This window comes from Macaca mulatta, chromosome 6 (assembly GCF_049350105.2).
Source record: "Macaca mulatta isolate MMU2019108-1 chromosome 6, T2T-MMU8v2.0, whole genome shotgun sequence".
Taxonomy (NCBI): Eukaryota; Metazoa; Chordata; class Mammalia; order Primates; family Cercopithecidae; genus Macaca; species Macaca mulatta.
Window position 1 is genome coordinate 125,550,168 of NC_133411.1, and position 18,120 is coordinate 125,568,287.

Sequence of the window (18,120 nt, forward strand, 5' to 3'; positions counted from 1 at the left end):
TGCACCATTGCAATCCTACCTGGGCAACTGAGCAAGACTCCGTCTCAAAAAGAAAAAAAAGATACTTGAATCTCAGCATGAAACCAACCAAACATAAATTTTCAATAGAAATACTTATGAAATTTCCTGTGATTTGTTACTGTTCTGAAAAAGCAGATAGGGCTTCCAAGACTGTTACTAGATTTATGATTCTCATTTCAAGATCATTGATAACAACAACATTTGTCCAAAGGTGTGGGTTTCTGAAAATATTACAAAGTGAGCCAGGGAAAGCATCCCCTCTTACCTTTCCCATGGTGTTATACTCCACTGCTATTTCCCTGAAGAAGAAGTAGATATAATCTCCGTAATCCACAGCTTGAACGAAGTATGGTTCTGTAGACAAATAGGCACTTTAATTGGGAACATGTCATGCAGAGTTAACACAATTTCAATCAAGTGTAGCCAAAGACATGTTATTAATTAAAAGTGTAGGGCCATTAGACATTTGGTTAACACTAACCATTTCTAATGACTTCACACATGCAAGCACTGGTGATTTCACAAGGCATTCACACTTACACATTATATCTTTCAGAAGCTTTGCAATCAACAATGAAGAATTATCGAATTTTGCATATCTCTGTAATTTTATTTTCCACAATGAAATGCCCCTATTACAGAGAAGATTTTGTATACATTGCCTCGTCACCCTGACTCATACAGGGCTGTGAATAGCTTTTCTCCTCTTCCCCACCACCTCCAAGCCCCTGTCCCCTTCCATGAATGCATTGTTCAGTTCTTTTCATGCAGGACTCGGAAATGAGAGCTTGAAGCAAGAAAAGATGAATGTAATGTATTCTATTGTTGTGGCATTGGTAGTTTTGTTAATACTCCAGAAACTCAGGGGAAGGAAAAAAGGGAGGTAAATAAATCAGTTGAAGCCAAAGATGCAATTTACATGTTTCTGTCTGTCAGAAGTCATCACTAAAATGAAGCTACAGTCTGGTCCCTCCAGACTCTAGATCTCCCACAAGATATATATTCCCCTGCCCTCCGACCCTCCTTCTTTTAATTGTTTGTTCACCTTTCAACCATTTTGAATCGTGCTTGACGGTCCGCAGGGTAGGGCTTTCTCCAAGACTCCGGTAAATGACTGCGTCAATGGCAAGGAAGTCAGTCACTGTGGCTGAGTATAGCTTTCCATCTTAGAAGGAAAAGAAAAGAGGTGAACAGGGTGGGAGCAAGTCAGTGGGGGTGGAGGAATAATAAAGACATCCCTTAGATTGCTTTCCAACATCAGGCAAATGAGATAGGACAACTGGGAAAAATCCAAGAGTCACTGGGAAAACTCTTGGCCCACATTCCTAACCATTTTAAATTGGGATCATGAGAGATGAAACATTTTTCATTTTTAAATTGCACGGCAATTTTTTTTTTTTTTTTTAAGCAGCAGTACCAGCAGCAGCTCAGGGAACAGGGTAAATGAAAAATGTTTGCTTCACTTGATTAGCTGGATCTTGACTGAAATCTCAAGGCCAAGGATCCTTGGACACTATTACTGCCACCACGCCATGGTAAACTGGATTAGGTGAGAGCCCAGGGAGAGATGGATGCTGATTATATCCCCAGAAATTCGGGGCACATGCATAAGTAAAGGAGTCCTCAGTCTGATCAGGTGAGAGGAGTTAAAGAGAGAGGGTTCATAAGCAAAAAAGGGCTGACTAAATTGCTACCGTCCTGGGAGTCACAGCTCCCCTTGACCTCAGGTTTGACAGTTCACTAAATCCTGGCAATCTGGTTTCAATAACAGGTATTTGCTTCGGTATCTCCAAAGTCACAAACTAAAAACATTCTGAAATACAACATGCTAAAGCAAAGAAGAAAGGGGAAGGAGTGATACTGAGTTCAGACAAGTCTTTCCTTAATAATTCATGCTTTGGGGGAGATATGATTGAGGGTAGATCCCAGGCATAAGAGAATAAAGCAGACTGAAGATTAGTCTCTAGACCTTTTGGTTCCTTCCTGGCTTAGCAAACACTCTGCCAACAAATAATCAAAAGGAGTGTTCTAGAATAGCAAAATCTATGTTGATTAAATGGAAACAAGAATTATATTCAAAATAAAAAAAACTACTTCGGTGATTCACTTTTAGTGGATTACATATATTCATTAGCTGTATGTCAAAGTGACTTATATACAACATAGTACTGTTCAAGCTCTTTTATATGTAGTGTAAACATAATGGTTTATGGTTTTGTTTGTTTGTTTTAAAAAAAACTCATATCCAAATATACTTAAAGATCTTGATGTCTGTCTTTGGTCTTATAATAATTAAAATTTGTCCAGGTCAATTTAGAGATGTCTTAATATCTGCAATATTAACAGCTATATATCAATAAGTTTTGACTATTTTGGGAGATTTAAACTGCAGAGAGCAAACCTTTAAATTGGCCCAAAAATATCTACTAATCTTAACTTTTCTTACGGATTTTGAGCCCCAGGTCATAAAGATATTCTTTATGTCTTTATGACTACAGAATACATATTCTATATTCCTATAGCCCCAAGCCATACAGATATACCTGGGTAGTGGGGGAAGGTAGAGGGGAATGTAGGTCATGGTGATGGCTATTCCTTCTAACTACTCCCCAAAACTCTTTTTGTTTGCATTCTTTTAAAAACTGAGTATCTCACCAGAACATTCACTTGTAGAACAGAATACTTTTCTGCCACCGTTTTTTTTTTTTTTTTTTTTTTTTTTGAGATGGAGTTTCACTCTTGTTGCTCAGGCTGGAGTATAATGGCACGCACTATCTCAGCTCACTGCAACCTCCACCTCCCGGGTTCAAGTGATTCTCCTGCCTCAGCCTCCTGAGTAGCTGGGATTATAGGCATGTGCCACCACACCCGGTTAATTTTGTATTTTTAGTAGAGACAGGCTGGTCTTTTTAGTATTTTTAGTTGGTCAGGCTGGTCTTGAACTCCCAACCTCAGGTGATCTGCACACCTTGGCCTCCCAAAGTGCTGATATTACAGGCGTGAGCCTCTGCGCCCAGCCTCTGTCACTCTTAGTAATATGATACCATTCATTTGCAATGAGGATCTCCTATTAATAAGGGCTGAACTTTTATGAGATTTCAAACACTTAAATGAAAATCTATTTAGATATAACACTAGGGGTGGGGACAGTCATAGTATTAACTCATGTGACTTGCTCTGTATAGCTCCTAAAAACTTGGTGGCCATAGTAAGTTCTCTGCCTATTCCACCTTTTCTACCTTAGGCTACAATAAGTCGTCTTTTCAGTTTACATTTAAATTATGTTTTTAACCAAAGGATTATAAATTATGCTGCTATAAAGACACATGCACACGTATGTTTATTGCAGCACTATTCACAATAGCAAAGACTTGGAATCAACCCAAATGTCCATCAGTGACAGACTGGATTAAGAAAATGTGGCACATATACACCATGGAATACTATGCAGCCATCAAAAAGGATGAGTTTGTGTCCTTTGTAGGGACATGGATGCAGCTGGAAACCATCATTCTTAGCAAACTATCACAAGAACAGAAAACCAAACACCGCATGTTCTCACTCATAGGTGGGAACTGAACAATGAGATCACTTGGACTCAGGAAGGGGAACATCACACACCGGGGCCTATCATGGGGAGGGGGAAGGGGGGAGGGATTGCATTGGGAGTTATACCTGATGTAAATGACGAGTTGATGGGTGCAGCACACCAACATGGCACAAGTATACATATGTAACAAACCTGCACGTTATGCACATGTACCCTACAACTTAAAGTATAATAATAATAAATTAATTAAAAAAATAAATAAATAAATTATGTTTTTATTTTATTTTATTGGGATAGGATCTCCTTCTGTCACCCAGGTTGGAGTGCAGTGGTGCAATCACAGCTCACTGCAACCTCAACCTCTTGATCTCCATGCCCACCTAATTTTTTTCTTTTTGGTAGAGATAGTGTCTCACTATGTTGCCATCTGGTATTGAACTCCTGGGCTCAAGCGATCTTCCCCTCTTGGCTTCCTACAGTGCTGGGATTACAGGCGTGAGCTACCACTCCGGGACCTACAGTTAAATTTTAATTTTCCCCTGCAGTCCACATTCTCCGAGGTCCCAACTAATGCAGGTTCCAAGCGTCAGTGAGGGCCTCCAGCAGGAGTCATGCACTTGGGAATATGCCCGAGTACTCTCTCCACTTGCCTTGCTCATACCTTACAAATAGGTCTACAAGACTTTGTGTTCCTGACAGAACTGCTTCTCAGTAATACTGTGCTCTCATTTAGGGGGAGAACCTGAGGAACTTGCCCTTCTTAACTTGACAATCTGTCACTGCAGATTCAGGCCCACAAATGGATGACACTGAGGGAGAGGTTCAGGAAGCCAGGAACTAATCTTGTTTCATAATCAAAGCCCTAGTGTCCCTCATCCAGCTAGTATGTGCCAGTTTTTAGCTGTTGTGATGGAAATTATAGTTAACTGCTTTATTACAAGCTATAACAATCACTATTATACCAACACTTCTCTTACATCCACCTCCACATACACAGCTGGTAATGAATTCCTAAATAAATTTCTAATTAAAGCATACCATCTCATACACAAAAATCCCACTAAATCTGAAAATGATGGTCTGTTTGTTATTTCTTTATATCTTTTGCAGTGGAAAGAAGGGGTAGTGTTGGGGAGTAGAGGTCAGCCTAAGCAATTAGCACCCTCCCCTCAGCCACCATGGTCTTTCCGTCAGAGATGGGCATGTAACCTAATCAGGTCAATGATAGTTGAGAAGATGTTTATTGGAAGCTTGTGGGTATATGGCCTCATTGCTCTGAGAGAGCTTCCAGAGGCTTCCTTTTGTTTCTTTCCCTTTCTTTTCGATATGTGGACAAGAAGACATGTAGCACTAATTGGGGCTGGTAGCCATCCTCTGATTGTGAGAACCGCCAGTCTCATCATGAGGTTGATGCAGAGCATGGGAATAAAAAGCAGCTGCCTCCCGGATGACGCTGTTGAGTTGTTGAATCTAGCCAACCCCAAAGTCCATCCTAGCTTGAACAATAAACGCACATCAGTAGGGGGTTTTACATTTAAATTTTATTATTTTTTTTACATTGGTGGTTTGAGGTGAGATTTTCTATTATTTGAGCCCAAACATTCCCTAACTGATTCATCACATGTTCAGTACTATGCTGTTATCCTTTCCTGAAGGCACAAACGCATGGGTAAGTGTGGCACAGACTTCGTTTGAGAAGCAAAAGTACAATTTTCATACCAATTTCAAACGGAAAGGCATTCTTAATTACAGTATTCACCAGAGAATCAAAGCACAACTGTGACTCCATGAATCCTCTACAGCAGATTCACAGTGACAGGATGAAACACGCAAAAGCAAATGCGACAAGGAGAAATCAGGTCGCTTACCTGCAAACAGTGCAACGTTGGCATGTTTGGCATCATACGGGCATCTGGCCATTCCGCTGAATTCATCCCCAAATGGTTCCAACGTATCCATCTAAGTGAAATAATTGGATATAATTACAAACAACAACCTTTTCTTTTGCCGTAAACCCTCAGAAATAATGTCCAGGATGTGACAGGCCTTTTTAAATCTGTAACCACTTTGAGATGGACCCTGTTGAAGCCACTATATATTTTTTTAAAACTGTAGTTGAGAATCACATAAAATAGCTGTGTTAAAAACATATTTTTAGAGGAAAGATGGTCAAATCAGACATTCTTTCAAGCAGTGTACTCTTCCACCCAGCACATTTTTTAATGAAAGTCTTTTTCAGATATTTTATACCAACCATGAGCTTTCTGTTGAACTCTGACAGACTTTGTGGTCTGTGGGTCTGGCATGTATTCAAAATGATGCCTTAGCACACAGTGATGCAACGGAAATGCCCTTATCCTAAGCTGTGCATGCTCTAATCCTAGCAATGAGGAAACAATAGACAAGGGGTATATGGTTTTCTTTATAACGTAACTAATCCTTAAAAAAAAAGTGGCTATAGCTATAGCTGGTCAAAGGCAAGAAGTAGTGAAGTACAAATGTATTGGTTTGTGAGGTTGGAAAGGTCCAGAGATGAAAGCCATAGTGATTTCCTCTTTCCAAGAAGTAAAAACTAACCCTTGAAGCAGTCATCAAATCCGAGACTTCACAGCAGCTCCTGGGAAGTTAAACCACTATCGGGTACAGATAATTATACAAAGACCCAGCCTGATTTTTGCAGAAGTTCAAAAGGTTTAGAAAACAGGAGGAAAAAGGCAGGGAGTGCAGTTTTAGATTTATAGTATGTAGCCTTCAAAGCTCTCCCCCAGATAATCTTGATAATCTAATTTGGGGCTATAACCTTTCTAACACATTCAGCTTACTTGTGTTATAAAAATTAATATAGATCAGTGCATGGTAGAGGGGCAGATACTGAAAATTTGTTACTCTCTTGCTTCATGTCACTCTAATCAACTTGACGCTTGTGTGCTATGATAAGACTTGGGTTTTTCAGTGGAAGGCTGGTCATTGTTTTCACTTTGAACCTTTGTCCTGATCTGTTGATAAAAAGCACTTAAGAGAGAAGCTGTCATTCTCCCTGCAGCCAAATACATTATGTCCCATATCATCAGCAATGTCACGCTGTGCCCTGAGTCTAAAAATACACTTTTCTGAGCAATGCCAAGGGTTCTTACTACCATTCACAGTGCTAGGCATATTGTTGGGAACTAAGCATGAGCAACATCTCATCTGCAGCTTCTGAGAGGCCTGGCCTCCTGGAGCATGTCTCAGCAGGTGTGGCTAGAACAAGCAAGAGGTGATGGCATTACCATAGGTGTAGAATCGTGGGAAATGGAACATGTACAGGAAGAATAAGCCAGACCATTCATGGCCTGTATATCACTGTGCCAAGAAAACCTGTAATTTGTCATAAAAGATAGCTTTCCAACTAGGGAATTCCTTGGGATTTGTTAGAAGCATTAATCTTAATGAGTCCTAAATAATGACAAACAGGGATGGAATATTAAGTGGTAAATTAAAGTTGAAACCTTATCTGCATGCTGTCACTAGCTAGAGTAAATGTTGGGCTAGACTGGCTACCTCTATTATACACTGATAAAATAATTTTTTTAATAAAAATTCTTAAGTATAAAGATCTTGTCTTTCTACTTAAAAACTTGATCCTTTGTTTATAACAGACCTTTATGTACTAATTTTGATTTTTAAAAAATATTGCATTAAAAATCTGACATCTTAATTACTGAATGTTTTGGTGCTCCCTTCTATTTTGTGCCTGAGCCACGTGCCTCACTTGCTCCACCGTAACCCTGGCCCTGTTGGTGCCCATTTCCAAGTGTAAGATGGAAGATGAGTATGAGGGTCAAACAGACCCTCCCTTCACTGTACATGCCAAGAAAAGACAGGGGGTCGTTCTGGTGAGCTTGCTGGTGTGGATTCCAGCCCATCATTGCTTTTCTCATTCTTCCCACTCCTAGGGTTTCACTTTATGATGATGGAATCCAAATCTATATTTCTCCCCACATCTCTCTCTAAACCAAAGCTTACTGATCCATCTTCTTGCTAGATAGCTCTATTCATGTCCCATAGGCAGTGCTGTTCACAGTGCTTGGCATTCTCATAATGTGCAAAATGGAACCTTTACCTTCACACTCCCCCAACCCCCAACCCCAATCTCACAGCTCTTCCTTTATTTCCTGTCTGAATTGGTGGCAGCCCCATCCATCTACTCACCAAGAGATGGCCTAGCAGTCATTCTTGACTCACCTCTCTCTCTTTATCCAGGATAAAGAGAGATTGATAATAATTGCTTATCAATTATTAAATCCTACCAGTTTTTGTCACTTCAGTATTTCCTGAATCTATTCTCTCCCCTTCATCCCTGGGGCCATCTACATCTCAAGCTTTTTTCTGTTAACACTTGTCCCTTCACAGTCACACAATTCAGAACCAAATGAGGTTTCTCAAGCTCGATAGGCCATTTCTTACTCCATGCCTTTGTTCATGTTGTTCCCTGCTAACTGGAATGCTTCTCTTCCTTCATTTGGCTAACTTCTCCTTACCCTTTAAGACAAAAGTTAGGCATTACCTCATTCAATGCTTCACAAAAATTAATTAAACACCTGTTTGGGAGGCACTATGTTAGGTTCTGGAGAATCACAGATGTGATCCCTGCCCTTGTAGAGCCTGTGTTTCTTAAGGGCGGTGGTATTTGTGTTCCAGGTGTGAGAACAACAGGTAGAAAAGTTTGAAGACAGGGGGTCATCTTATGAAGCTTTCCCAGACTCCTCACCTCATGCATGGCAGGAACTTTTGTGTTGTGCTTCCATAATCCATTGCATGATGTCACCATGGCAGCAACCCCATGAAATTGTTTTCTTCTCCCTGCCTGGCTTCCCTAAGGGTTGAGGCCTCCTGTCTGTCTTTATAACCTCAGCGACGGGCCACAGTAGAAAACACAGTACGCGTTTCCTTTGAGAAAGGCTGGCAGAAAGATGTACAAGGAAAGCTAATAGTGGTGCAGCCAAGACCTCAGATCGCTGCCACCTCTGCTTCCACGCCTGGCAAGGTCCCTCCTCCTTCATCAGCACCTCTATTATAGCTGCATCAAAACCAGCTAGATTTACTAACTCTTTAAGAGGGCTTTTTTCCCCCTGCTTGCATAAAGCCAAGGTAAATAAGGCTGTGGTCAAGAAAGCTGAGTGCTCAATGGAATTAAATTCCTGTGTTCTTGCAGGAAAGTCTATAGTTTCAAATGGCATGCTTTTGAGATACCTTTTAGAATAGAAATCACTCACCATATAAGTGTGCTTTTGTGCTCAGAGGTTAGATAGTGGGGTGGGAGGGAGAAAAAATAGAGAAAGGTAATCCACATGGTGTACATGGTAAGTATGTCAGTCTTCTGAACAATAGAGAAAAGGGTCTTACAGAAACTAACTTTGCTAGGCAGGCTCTTTAAAAATGTGTCTATCAATCCTCAACAAACAGGAAGCTTAGAGGCCTGCTCAGGATCACTCATGTGGAGCAATACATTAAGTTGAACAAGTGAGAGGAACTCAGGTGGTGTTGAATTACCCCTCTTAGGTTGCTGCAGGTACAATCACAGTAAATTATGAAATGCCTCCTGGCAGTGTGGTTCTAACCGACAAATAGCATTTACCTTATAGTTTCTGCAGGAAGGGTTGAAGGCATTAGTTCCACAGACAAACAATGCATCATCGTTTTTCTTCAGAAGAACTTTAATAAAGTTGTGGCACTCGTCCTGAAAAATAATTCAAACTGTTTGTATCATGTCCATTCAATACAGAAACTGATTCTTCACTGTGTGCCATGGTCAGTAAGATTAAAATGGAGGTGGCTGAGGACTTCTCCCATTAAAAGTTCAAGTTCCTCCTGATGTTAACGACCACAAGATGATGCCGATATCAACGATTACTCTTTCAACAGTAAAGAAAAACAAGGCATAGAATGGAAGAGCGTGTGTTTATTTTATGTCACAAAAGGAAGGCAAGCTTGGAAATGCCAACCTCCCATCATATTAATTTTCATGCCAGATGCGCCAGTGTTCCCTGATGTACAAAGCTGCTGGCTGAAGTGTGTTTTTATGTTGTCATATGACCAAAGGCAGAAAACCCGGCATGTCTGCGGCAGCCTTTTATGAGCTCTTCCACAGACTCCCTGTGGGCCTCGCACTGCGGAGGTGGGCATCGGAGTGTACTCAGAAGACTCTGTGCAGCCGGCTCTGTGTCCATAATCCTGTGTGAGCCTAAGTAGTTCATGATGCAGGCCTAGCAGCTGTTGTAATGTTTCATCACATTAAAAGCAAACTATTTTTGCAAATTAAAGCCTTCAATAAGTTGATGAAAAAAGCAATTACTGAGGGAAAAGGGAAAAAGAGCAATCCATTCTACATCACGGTCTATGGCTGGATATAACAGTCAAAAACTTAACCCAAAGTGGCAGCTGCAGGAGAAATGAAAATTGCCTACCTTATGTTTTCCCTTCATTCTGCAAGTGTCTACATCGGCCTGTCTAGATTTCCATGTCAGTTTCTGCAGGGATCAAGAAAGAAATCAATTAGAGCCCAGAGGTTGTTGCATTTGATTTTAGAAGTAAGAGTTCCCTTGGGGAGACTAAAGCCTGAACATATATTCATTGAAAGCTTTCTGCACCCTTTCTCTATGATTAATTCACCATAACAACAAAAGATTCCAGATGAAAACGTTCGTTTAATTTTGAACTCTTATCTATTCATTAAACCACAAAATGATCTTCTTCTGTTTGAGATAAAGATGAAGGAGAAAGGAAAGAAGAATAAACAACGGTGTGGAAATTCTACATAAACTATCCAAATTAATTTGCCAAATTATGTTCATTTTGATAAAATATGTGTCCTTGCCCTTTCCTTTCAGTTTTATAAAAATCAATTTTTATAAAGAAGGCTTTTTTCTTAAAATATGGAAGTCATTTTCTTAAACATAAAGAGGACATTCACTCTGGGTGGACAAAGATTTAATTCAGGTTATGCTCCTTCACATAGATTAATGGACTGAAGGGATCTTCTACTCCTATGGCACAGGTTTTATTAACTAAAATATCCCCATGTGGAGTTATGAGGAAAGCTTAGCTTATACTTTATGTCTGTCTGAAACGGGTAACGATCAAGTTCCTGAACCACAACAGTCGAATCAAACTTAATACTGCAAGACATGGAAATTAACATTGAAACCTTCGTGGAACACATTTGTGGAACAAAATTTTACTTTTGGAAACTGATATTTTCCTGGACAAATGAGGCAATATTTTTATAAAAGAAATGTAGAAATTACCTAAAACTTCAAAATGTATATGTACACATACATTTGATGAATAAAATATGAAGTACATAACTGTTTCTGAACATGTATTAAATCCGAACCTATTCCCCAATTAGGATTTCACAAAATGCATGTTGGCATCTCTAAATTATGATTAGCTACATCATCTTAATGCACTTAGAATACATATTCTGTTCAAGAACTATCCAAAGGTCCTTCATTTTACAAATATGGTTTTAAAACAACTTACTTTGCTACAATAAATTTCTTCCGTGTGTGATGTGTCTATATCGACAGTATAAATATGGTCCCTATAGGCAAAGAAAAATTAATACAAGGTCAAATCAAACACAGAGTCAAAACAGTTCATTTTCTGCTTAATGAGTTATGTCTTATCAGGGCAGATAAGCCCATATCCATGTTCTTAAAAAAACATGATATCCACATGCAAGAAGAAAAGAGCGCAGCTTTCAAGTGATGTCTCCGGATCCCATTTAGCACCTTCTGAAAAATCATGGCATTGTGCTCCAAGCGACACGTTTTATGAAAACTTTCCTGTATTAACTCTTCACTCTGACACTAGATCTATAACATCTGCATATATGTAGCTCAGAAGGGAGGGCTCTGAAAGTTAAATTGGCCCCAAATCTAGAAAACAGATGGGTTCGTGTGCCCTTTCATTATCTTCAAATACACGTACCAAATACTTGGAATTCAACATGCCACATTTGTTCATCAAGAGGGCTAACAAAAAAATGATCTCCATCTCCATCTTTCTTTTGAAAATATATTTCCATCTTAACTTTGATTATTTGGTCAACAGGATGGATGATGATAAAGGTAAAATTATTTCCAGAAGCCACTCTTTTCCTCATAATGATGGTCAATTAAAGTCTAAAATGTACTTAAGCTAAAGTTTACATTTCTTGCTTCTGTTCACCTTCCTGTTTTGCTGAGAATTGGGTTGTCTTTACAATTTGCTGCCAATCTAGCCTTGGAAGGGGAGAAAGAATCAGCAGCTCAGGTGTGGGGCTATATTTAAACATCCCCTTCTGTGTGAGCTGAGTACAAGGGCGTTTTTGTCTGGAATTCCTAAGAAAGAAAAGAACTACACTCAACAGAGGAGATGGGGGGCTAGTGAGGGAAAGCAAAACAGCTCATTTTCCCTTGAAATAACATTGACTTTTTCTAAAATGCAGGAAGTCCTGGGGCTGGAAAATTACCCACAGCTTTAAACCAGGACCTCAAGTCTTCTATGCAGACTTTTAAGCCACCTCGTTAGTTAAAGGAAAGAGCCGGGAGCTGATAAGAAAGGAATTATTTCTTTTCTTATATATTCACATATATATATCTATTTTTTTTTCAGGATTCACATATTCACATACATATTTTTTTCAGTTCTTGGAAAATCTGTTTGCTTCTTGTTTTAGAAAAACACAACACAGAAAAATAACAGGCCATCTCACGTGAAGATAAAAGGAGCAGGAAGGGCAGTTGGCTTAGAAAATTCCCTTGCCTGCTACTGTGAGTGTGCATGGGGTGAGAGGGGGGAAGGGCATGGTAAGGGGTGGAGGACTAGGGGCCTGTTTTGTAAATTGCTGAATAGGGAAGTTTCTTCAAACTTCAGTAGGCTGCCAGAATCGCCATGCTCTTTAATTTCAAGGCAGTTTTATTGCATTTGTTTATTACTTGTTTGACTTTATTGGTGGTGCTGTGGTCAGACTCATTATTGGAACGGAATTGCCTATTACTTTGGTATCAGGTTTGAGATGACTTGAGGCTTTTCCTTGCCTGCCTCTCCTCAAAACTGAAGTCGGAGCTGAACATATGAATTGTAAATGAACAACTGATTAATATGCATTGGCAGCTCCTCAGAAAGCTCTCAGATTGCCCCCTTTTGGCATGGTCTGTTTATGTTAATTAGCAGTTTAGAGATTAAAAAAGAAGAGGAATTTACAAAGTGGATAATAATAAAGCAGAATTGAAAGGGGTTCTTGCCACCAACACTCACTCAGTCCCCTGGGTTCTGGAGGGGACTTGGCTTGCGATTGCTGACACCAATTGTCTAGAAGAACTGGGAAGCCTTTTAAACATAGAATTCTGTGAATGAAATCTTCTTTTGGACAATGACAATCTTTTTCAATATCCAAGAGCTCACATGGCCCTAGCAAACAAAAATGGTGCTTTATGGTAAACCACAGACCAGGATCAGGGGTCATTCCCAACCATCTTAGTGTGCATCCCAGGTCTCATACGCTGTTCTTCCTGAATTAAGTTATTTGAACATAAACTGACTTAATCCTAGGACTTCCTCTTCCCCCTCCAGCAAGCACCACTGAATTGTGTTGCCATGGCTTGAACCTGGGCGACGGGGGGCGGGGGGGGAGCGATTTAGCTTTAAATCATGTTACTTGCTGCCTAGAAACTTGGATCTTTCAGAACAATGTTGGGAAGTGTAAAATTAAAGTGAATTAAAGTTGGAAGTGTAAAAATAAAGTGTAAAATTAAAAGGAGAGAAGAGGCCCTAAATATGGTGGGCATGGAACTCCTTCAAAAATTTTTCTAAGGGTGTGTGTTGAGAGGAACTGGCTGCGTATGGTGTGAAAACCAACATGTCAATGCTACAGTGATATAAACTTGACCTCTAATGAAAGATGAGTTTATTTGATAGTTTCAAAAATATTAGTGTGTTTCTTCTTTTTATCCTTCTATTTCTTCCTTCCCTTACTTTCCTTGGGGTGAGGAGTTAGAATAAAACTGTCTTGGTTTTAATGAGCTAGAATAATGGTCACTTTTAAGTCTGCATAGGACCTTGCTCCTAACACTCGTGTAGCCCTGGGACCTGTGGTCCACGCGCTGCTAAATCATTGAGTACAAGGGCCGTCTGTTATACCATTTTTTCCCCCGGAGACTCAATTGGAAAGTGAACAATTCACAAGAGATTCTTAAGTCAACCTATTTCTCACAGATTCAATGTTTTATCATTTGTTTTGATCAGCCCTTGAGTACTAATGTCATTTTCCAACCCTATTATGTTTAGGAAAATAAAAATGACATTTAAGAAGGAGCTGGTATTCTATCAGAGAGGTGACTACTGAGCATCTTATGGAAATGCTTTATAATGACTACTCATAATGACCATGTTCTTGGGCTACAGCTATTACAAGGGTTATTCTCAGGACAAACAGTACCAGCTCTATTCCTCAGTATGCAGCAAAGTACAGGGAATGACAGCATGGACTCTAGAGCAAGACCATCCTGGTTCAAATCCTGCCTCTGTCATTTTGGCCCCATCATTTCACCTATCTGTCCCTTGGATTCCTCCAATAAGACATGGGAATAATAATAGCTCCTTCTTATAGGGTTGTTTCCAGGATTGGATGAATTGACATTCATAAACAATCTACAGCTATGTTTGTTAATTTATGTGCACAACATACTAGTTGTATATACTGTATAAGTATTTGTAAAGTCAAACTTTAGAAAAGTATTTGGACATTGCTTCCTGTAGCCAAGTTGGGGGCAGTTTCAGGACGTTTTAGTCTAGCTGTTTTTTGTTTTTTGTGTTTTTTTTTTTTTAACTTTATGTTGCACAGCTTGTCACCTCAGAACATCTAAGTGCTTTAGAAGAATCAACCACTGTTATTTACTTGTTCTTTCCTTATGCCAGATAGAAACGATCTCCATTTCTAGGCCGAGCATGGTGGCTCACACCTGCAATTCCAGCACTTTGAGAGGTCGAGGTGGGTGGACCACTTGAAGGTCAGGAGTTCGAGACTAGCCTGGCCAACATGGTGGCTCCCCATCTCTACTAAAAATACAAAAATTAGCTGGGCGTGGTGGCGGGTGCCTGTAGTCCCAGCTACTCAGGAGGCTGAGGCAGGAGAATTGCTTTAACACTGGTGAGGAGGAGGAAGTTGCAGTGAGCTGAGATCGCGCCACTGCATTCCAGCCTGGACAATGGGAGTGAAATGCTGTCTCAAAAAAAGCATAATCTCCATTTCTTCTCCCTAGTGTGAAATGATTAAACAGTGTAGAGCCAAGAAAGACCACAGGGAACACTACAAGATAGTGCTCCACGTTGCTGTTCATTTGGAATTATTTTGAATAGCTACACACTCCCAAAATGGAGGATCATATATTGTTGGACTCCTCAGGGACTTCATTAAGGTAATCAAATACAACATCTCATTTGGCAGAGGATACTTATGGCCACAGAAGCTGTGGTCCGGCTAAATTAAGGGCAGCATTATAACAAAAGCCTAAATTTATGTGATCCCTGTTTGAGCCGTATTCTTACCATGCCATTCAGCCTTAAGACATCAGTCTGTCTGTCTAAATAACATTTTCCCAATGGATGAATATTTTTTTTACTAAAACCAAATAAAAACCTTCTGAAATATATATTATGCTTTCTTTGGTTGTCATTGCCGTTCTTTCAAAGTGATGATATAGATTATGAATGATATATACGATAACTGCAAAAAATACAAATAGGTTTAATGCACACACCTACATTTACACTATATAATACATGTTTACACATTCTACTTAATTTAACAAATAAGTATTAGGCCAGATGAGGTGGCTCATGCCTGTAATCCCAGCACTTCGGGAGGCCAAGCTGGGTGAATCACCTGAGGTCAGCAGTTCAAGACCAGCCTGACCAACATAGTGAAACCCTGTCTCTACTAAAAATACCAAATTAGCCGGGCGTGATGGTGCATGCCTGTTATTCCAGCTACTTGGGAGGCTGAGGCAAAAGAATTGCTTGAACTCACAAGAGGGAGGTTTCGGTGAGCTGAGATTGTGCCATTGCACTCCAGCCTGGGCAACGAAAGCGAAAACTCCATCTCAAACAAACAAACAAAGTATTGAGGAGCAGAGCATTCTAATGGGTGCTTGAATAAATATTTGCATATATATTCAAGATAAACAGTGGATTATTTGAGTGTAAGTGCCCAAATATGCTATTATTTCTATTGAAATCCACATAGGGTTAAACAGACATAGACAGTTGTGAAATAATGATTGCTTGACAAATTACAGGAGCCTTTAGATTAAATAACACTCTATTTAGAAACCTCAAGATCTCAAAAATAATGCAGAGCTGGTAAATTTAGGACCTTGGGCTTTTGGACACTCCGAAGGCAGACAAGGGGAAAGGGCCCCGTACCTAGCAGCAATGTAGAGGGTTCCGTTCATGATCATAATCATCTGGATGTCCAGCCTGTGCCTCTGTGTGGTGTTCCGTCCTGGCTTGTGGCCCACAAACACCGGATACTGTTTTGTATCTGTGAAAAGAGGAGATGGGGCAAGAAAGGAGAAACAAATCAAGCCAGGAATTGACAGCGTAGGGAGGGGAGGGAAACAGGCTACAAAAGAAAGCCGTGTTTAAGTCAGACCATGCCACCATTTTCCATTTCCATATGAGTCTGTTATTTTAGAAAATATGATAGAAGAGTGCTCTTTAAGGTGCATCAAGTTAGTTTCATTTCTAGATGATAATAAGACTGGATTGATATTTCTAAGTGTCACAATTTTTGATTTGTCTCTCTTTCTCAGGGCTCAACTTGCTAGTGAACGCTTTGCATGAAGGTGCTCTTTTCTTCCACAGTTTTCTTTTCATCTTCTGTAGAGCTAAGCCTGAGGGGGCAGTCTGCCAAAGATCTTGTCTCGGGACAAAACTATTTCAAAGCAGCCTTCCCATCAATCAGCGCAAATGCAATGTGGTCTGGAGGCCAGAGCCCTTGTCTAGGAGCCAGAAGAAAAATACAGTCTCCACAGGCGTCCAGTTGGAATAATCCACTATTGAAGGCAGCCCTGCGAGGTTGGTTGGCATTCTAGGAACTGTGGGAAGTTCACTCTTGAGTTAAGCAATTGGCTAACAATTTCACAGAAATGTGGGCTTTGACAGGACAGGGTCAAACTGAGTGTAGCCAGTCAGGTGATCTGAAATTTTCCCTGACTTGGTGAGTCAATGAGCATACTTCTCTTTTCCTATAGTTCTCTTTGGCTGAGAGTGGGCAATTTGGATTCAGATCTGACCTTTAAAAATACCTACATCTCAACATCTCTGCCTTTACACTTACAATCTTGAGAGCACTGGTGAGCCTCCAGAGAAACTCAGGAGGAAAGAAAGATGAGCCACATTTAAAAGGCACTTGTTTTCTGGAGAGGAGTGGGGGTGTAAATAATGACTAGAACCATTCACAGATTTATGCTCAGACCCTCACTTTACACCCTTGTAGTATCTGACCATTACTCACAATGGGTATCTTATCAGGAGTCTTACTATATTTTATTCACAAGAGAGCTTGGTATAAGACAATCTTGTGCTTTCCCTTCCACTGCTTTGAAATTTCATGTACCCATTCATCAAGGAGATTGCTAAAACAATTCAAATGTCTCCAAGATCATGGATTGAGTGACCACAGAGGGGTGGTTGATAGCAATCCATTTGGGCTGGAGTCCCTTCTTTTTTTTTTTTTTTTTGAGACGGAGTCTCGCTCTGTCACCAGGCTGGAGTGCAGTGGTGTGATCTCGGCTCACTATAATCTCCACCTCCCGGGTTCAAGCGATTCTGCTGCCTCAGCCTCCTGAGTAGCTGGGACTAAAGGCACGCACCACCATGCCCAGCTAATTTTTTTTTTTTCGTATTTTAGTAGAGACAGGGTTTCACCATGTTGGCCAGGACGTTCTCCATCTCCTGACCTCATGATCCGCCCACCTCGGCCTCCCAAAGTGCTAGGATTACAGGCATGAGCCACCACTCCTGGCCCTGGAGTCCCTTCTATACTCAGGCATTCAAGACAGAAATCTTACCTCAAATGGAAATAAATAAATGTTTATTAAGTTTAGAACCTTGAGTTAGGTGGACTCTGCCATTTCAGGAGTGATGATCTTAAACTACACATTTGTTCTTAATAATGCCCTTTGACTTTGGACTCTCTAATTGTTTTGCGTGTCAGTTTTGCTACTTCATTTTCTTCCAACCCAGAAAGAACAGCTGAACACTGGGCATATTTGGATCTCTTTAGTATTCCTTATTAATGTTAGACACCTTTCTGTGGCTCACTCAGTGTTTGTTTTGGGGTGATTACTATGAAAAGAGATATTTAGAAAAAAATGCTCTCTTACATTTTTATTGTAATAAAATACTTAAGTCTTTTGAAGGGCATGAAAAAAAGTGGTAAATTGAATGTTCCATGCAACACATAGGCAGGACTCTCCTCTTTTGAGGAGACAACTGAATTCTTAATCATGTCAGTATCT

General features: G+C 40.1%; 1 protein-coding gene across 7 annotated transcripts in view; it reads right to left on the reverse strand.

The window, feature by feature from the left end:
• SEMA6A (semaphorin 6A) overlaps positions 1 to 18,120 on the reverse strand; it is a 133,847-nt gene that overhangs the window by 44,722 nt on the left and 71,005 nt on the right. For all 7 annotated transcript variants that reach the window (XM_015140621.3, XM_015140620.3, XM_078005116.1 and 4 more), the window contains 7 exons: positions 16,022 to 16,139; positions 11,096 to 11,156; positions 10,018 to 10,080; positions 9,189 to 9,290; positions 5,440 to 5,530; positions 1,067 to 1,186; positions 287 to 375 (listed from right to left, as the gene is read on the reverse strand). In XM_015140621.3, coding sequence (XP_014996107.1) covers positions 287 to 375; positions 1,067 to 1,186; positions 5,440 to 5,530; positions 9,189 to 9,290; positions 10,018 to 10,080; positions 11,096 to 11,156; positions 16,022 to 16,139 — 644 coding nt within the window. The remainder of the gene's footprint in view (positions 1 to 286; positions 376 to 1,066; positions 1,187 to 5,439; positions 5,531 to 9,188; positions 9,291 to 10,017; positions 10,081 to 11,095; positions 11,157 to 16,021; positions 16,140 to 18,120) is intronic.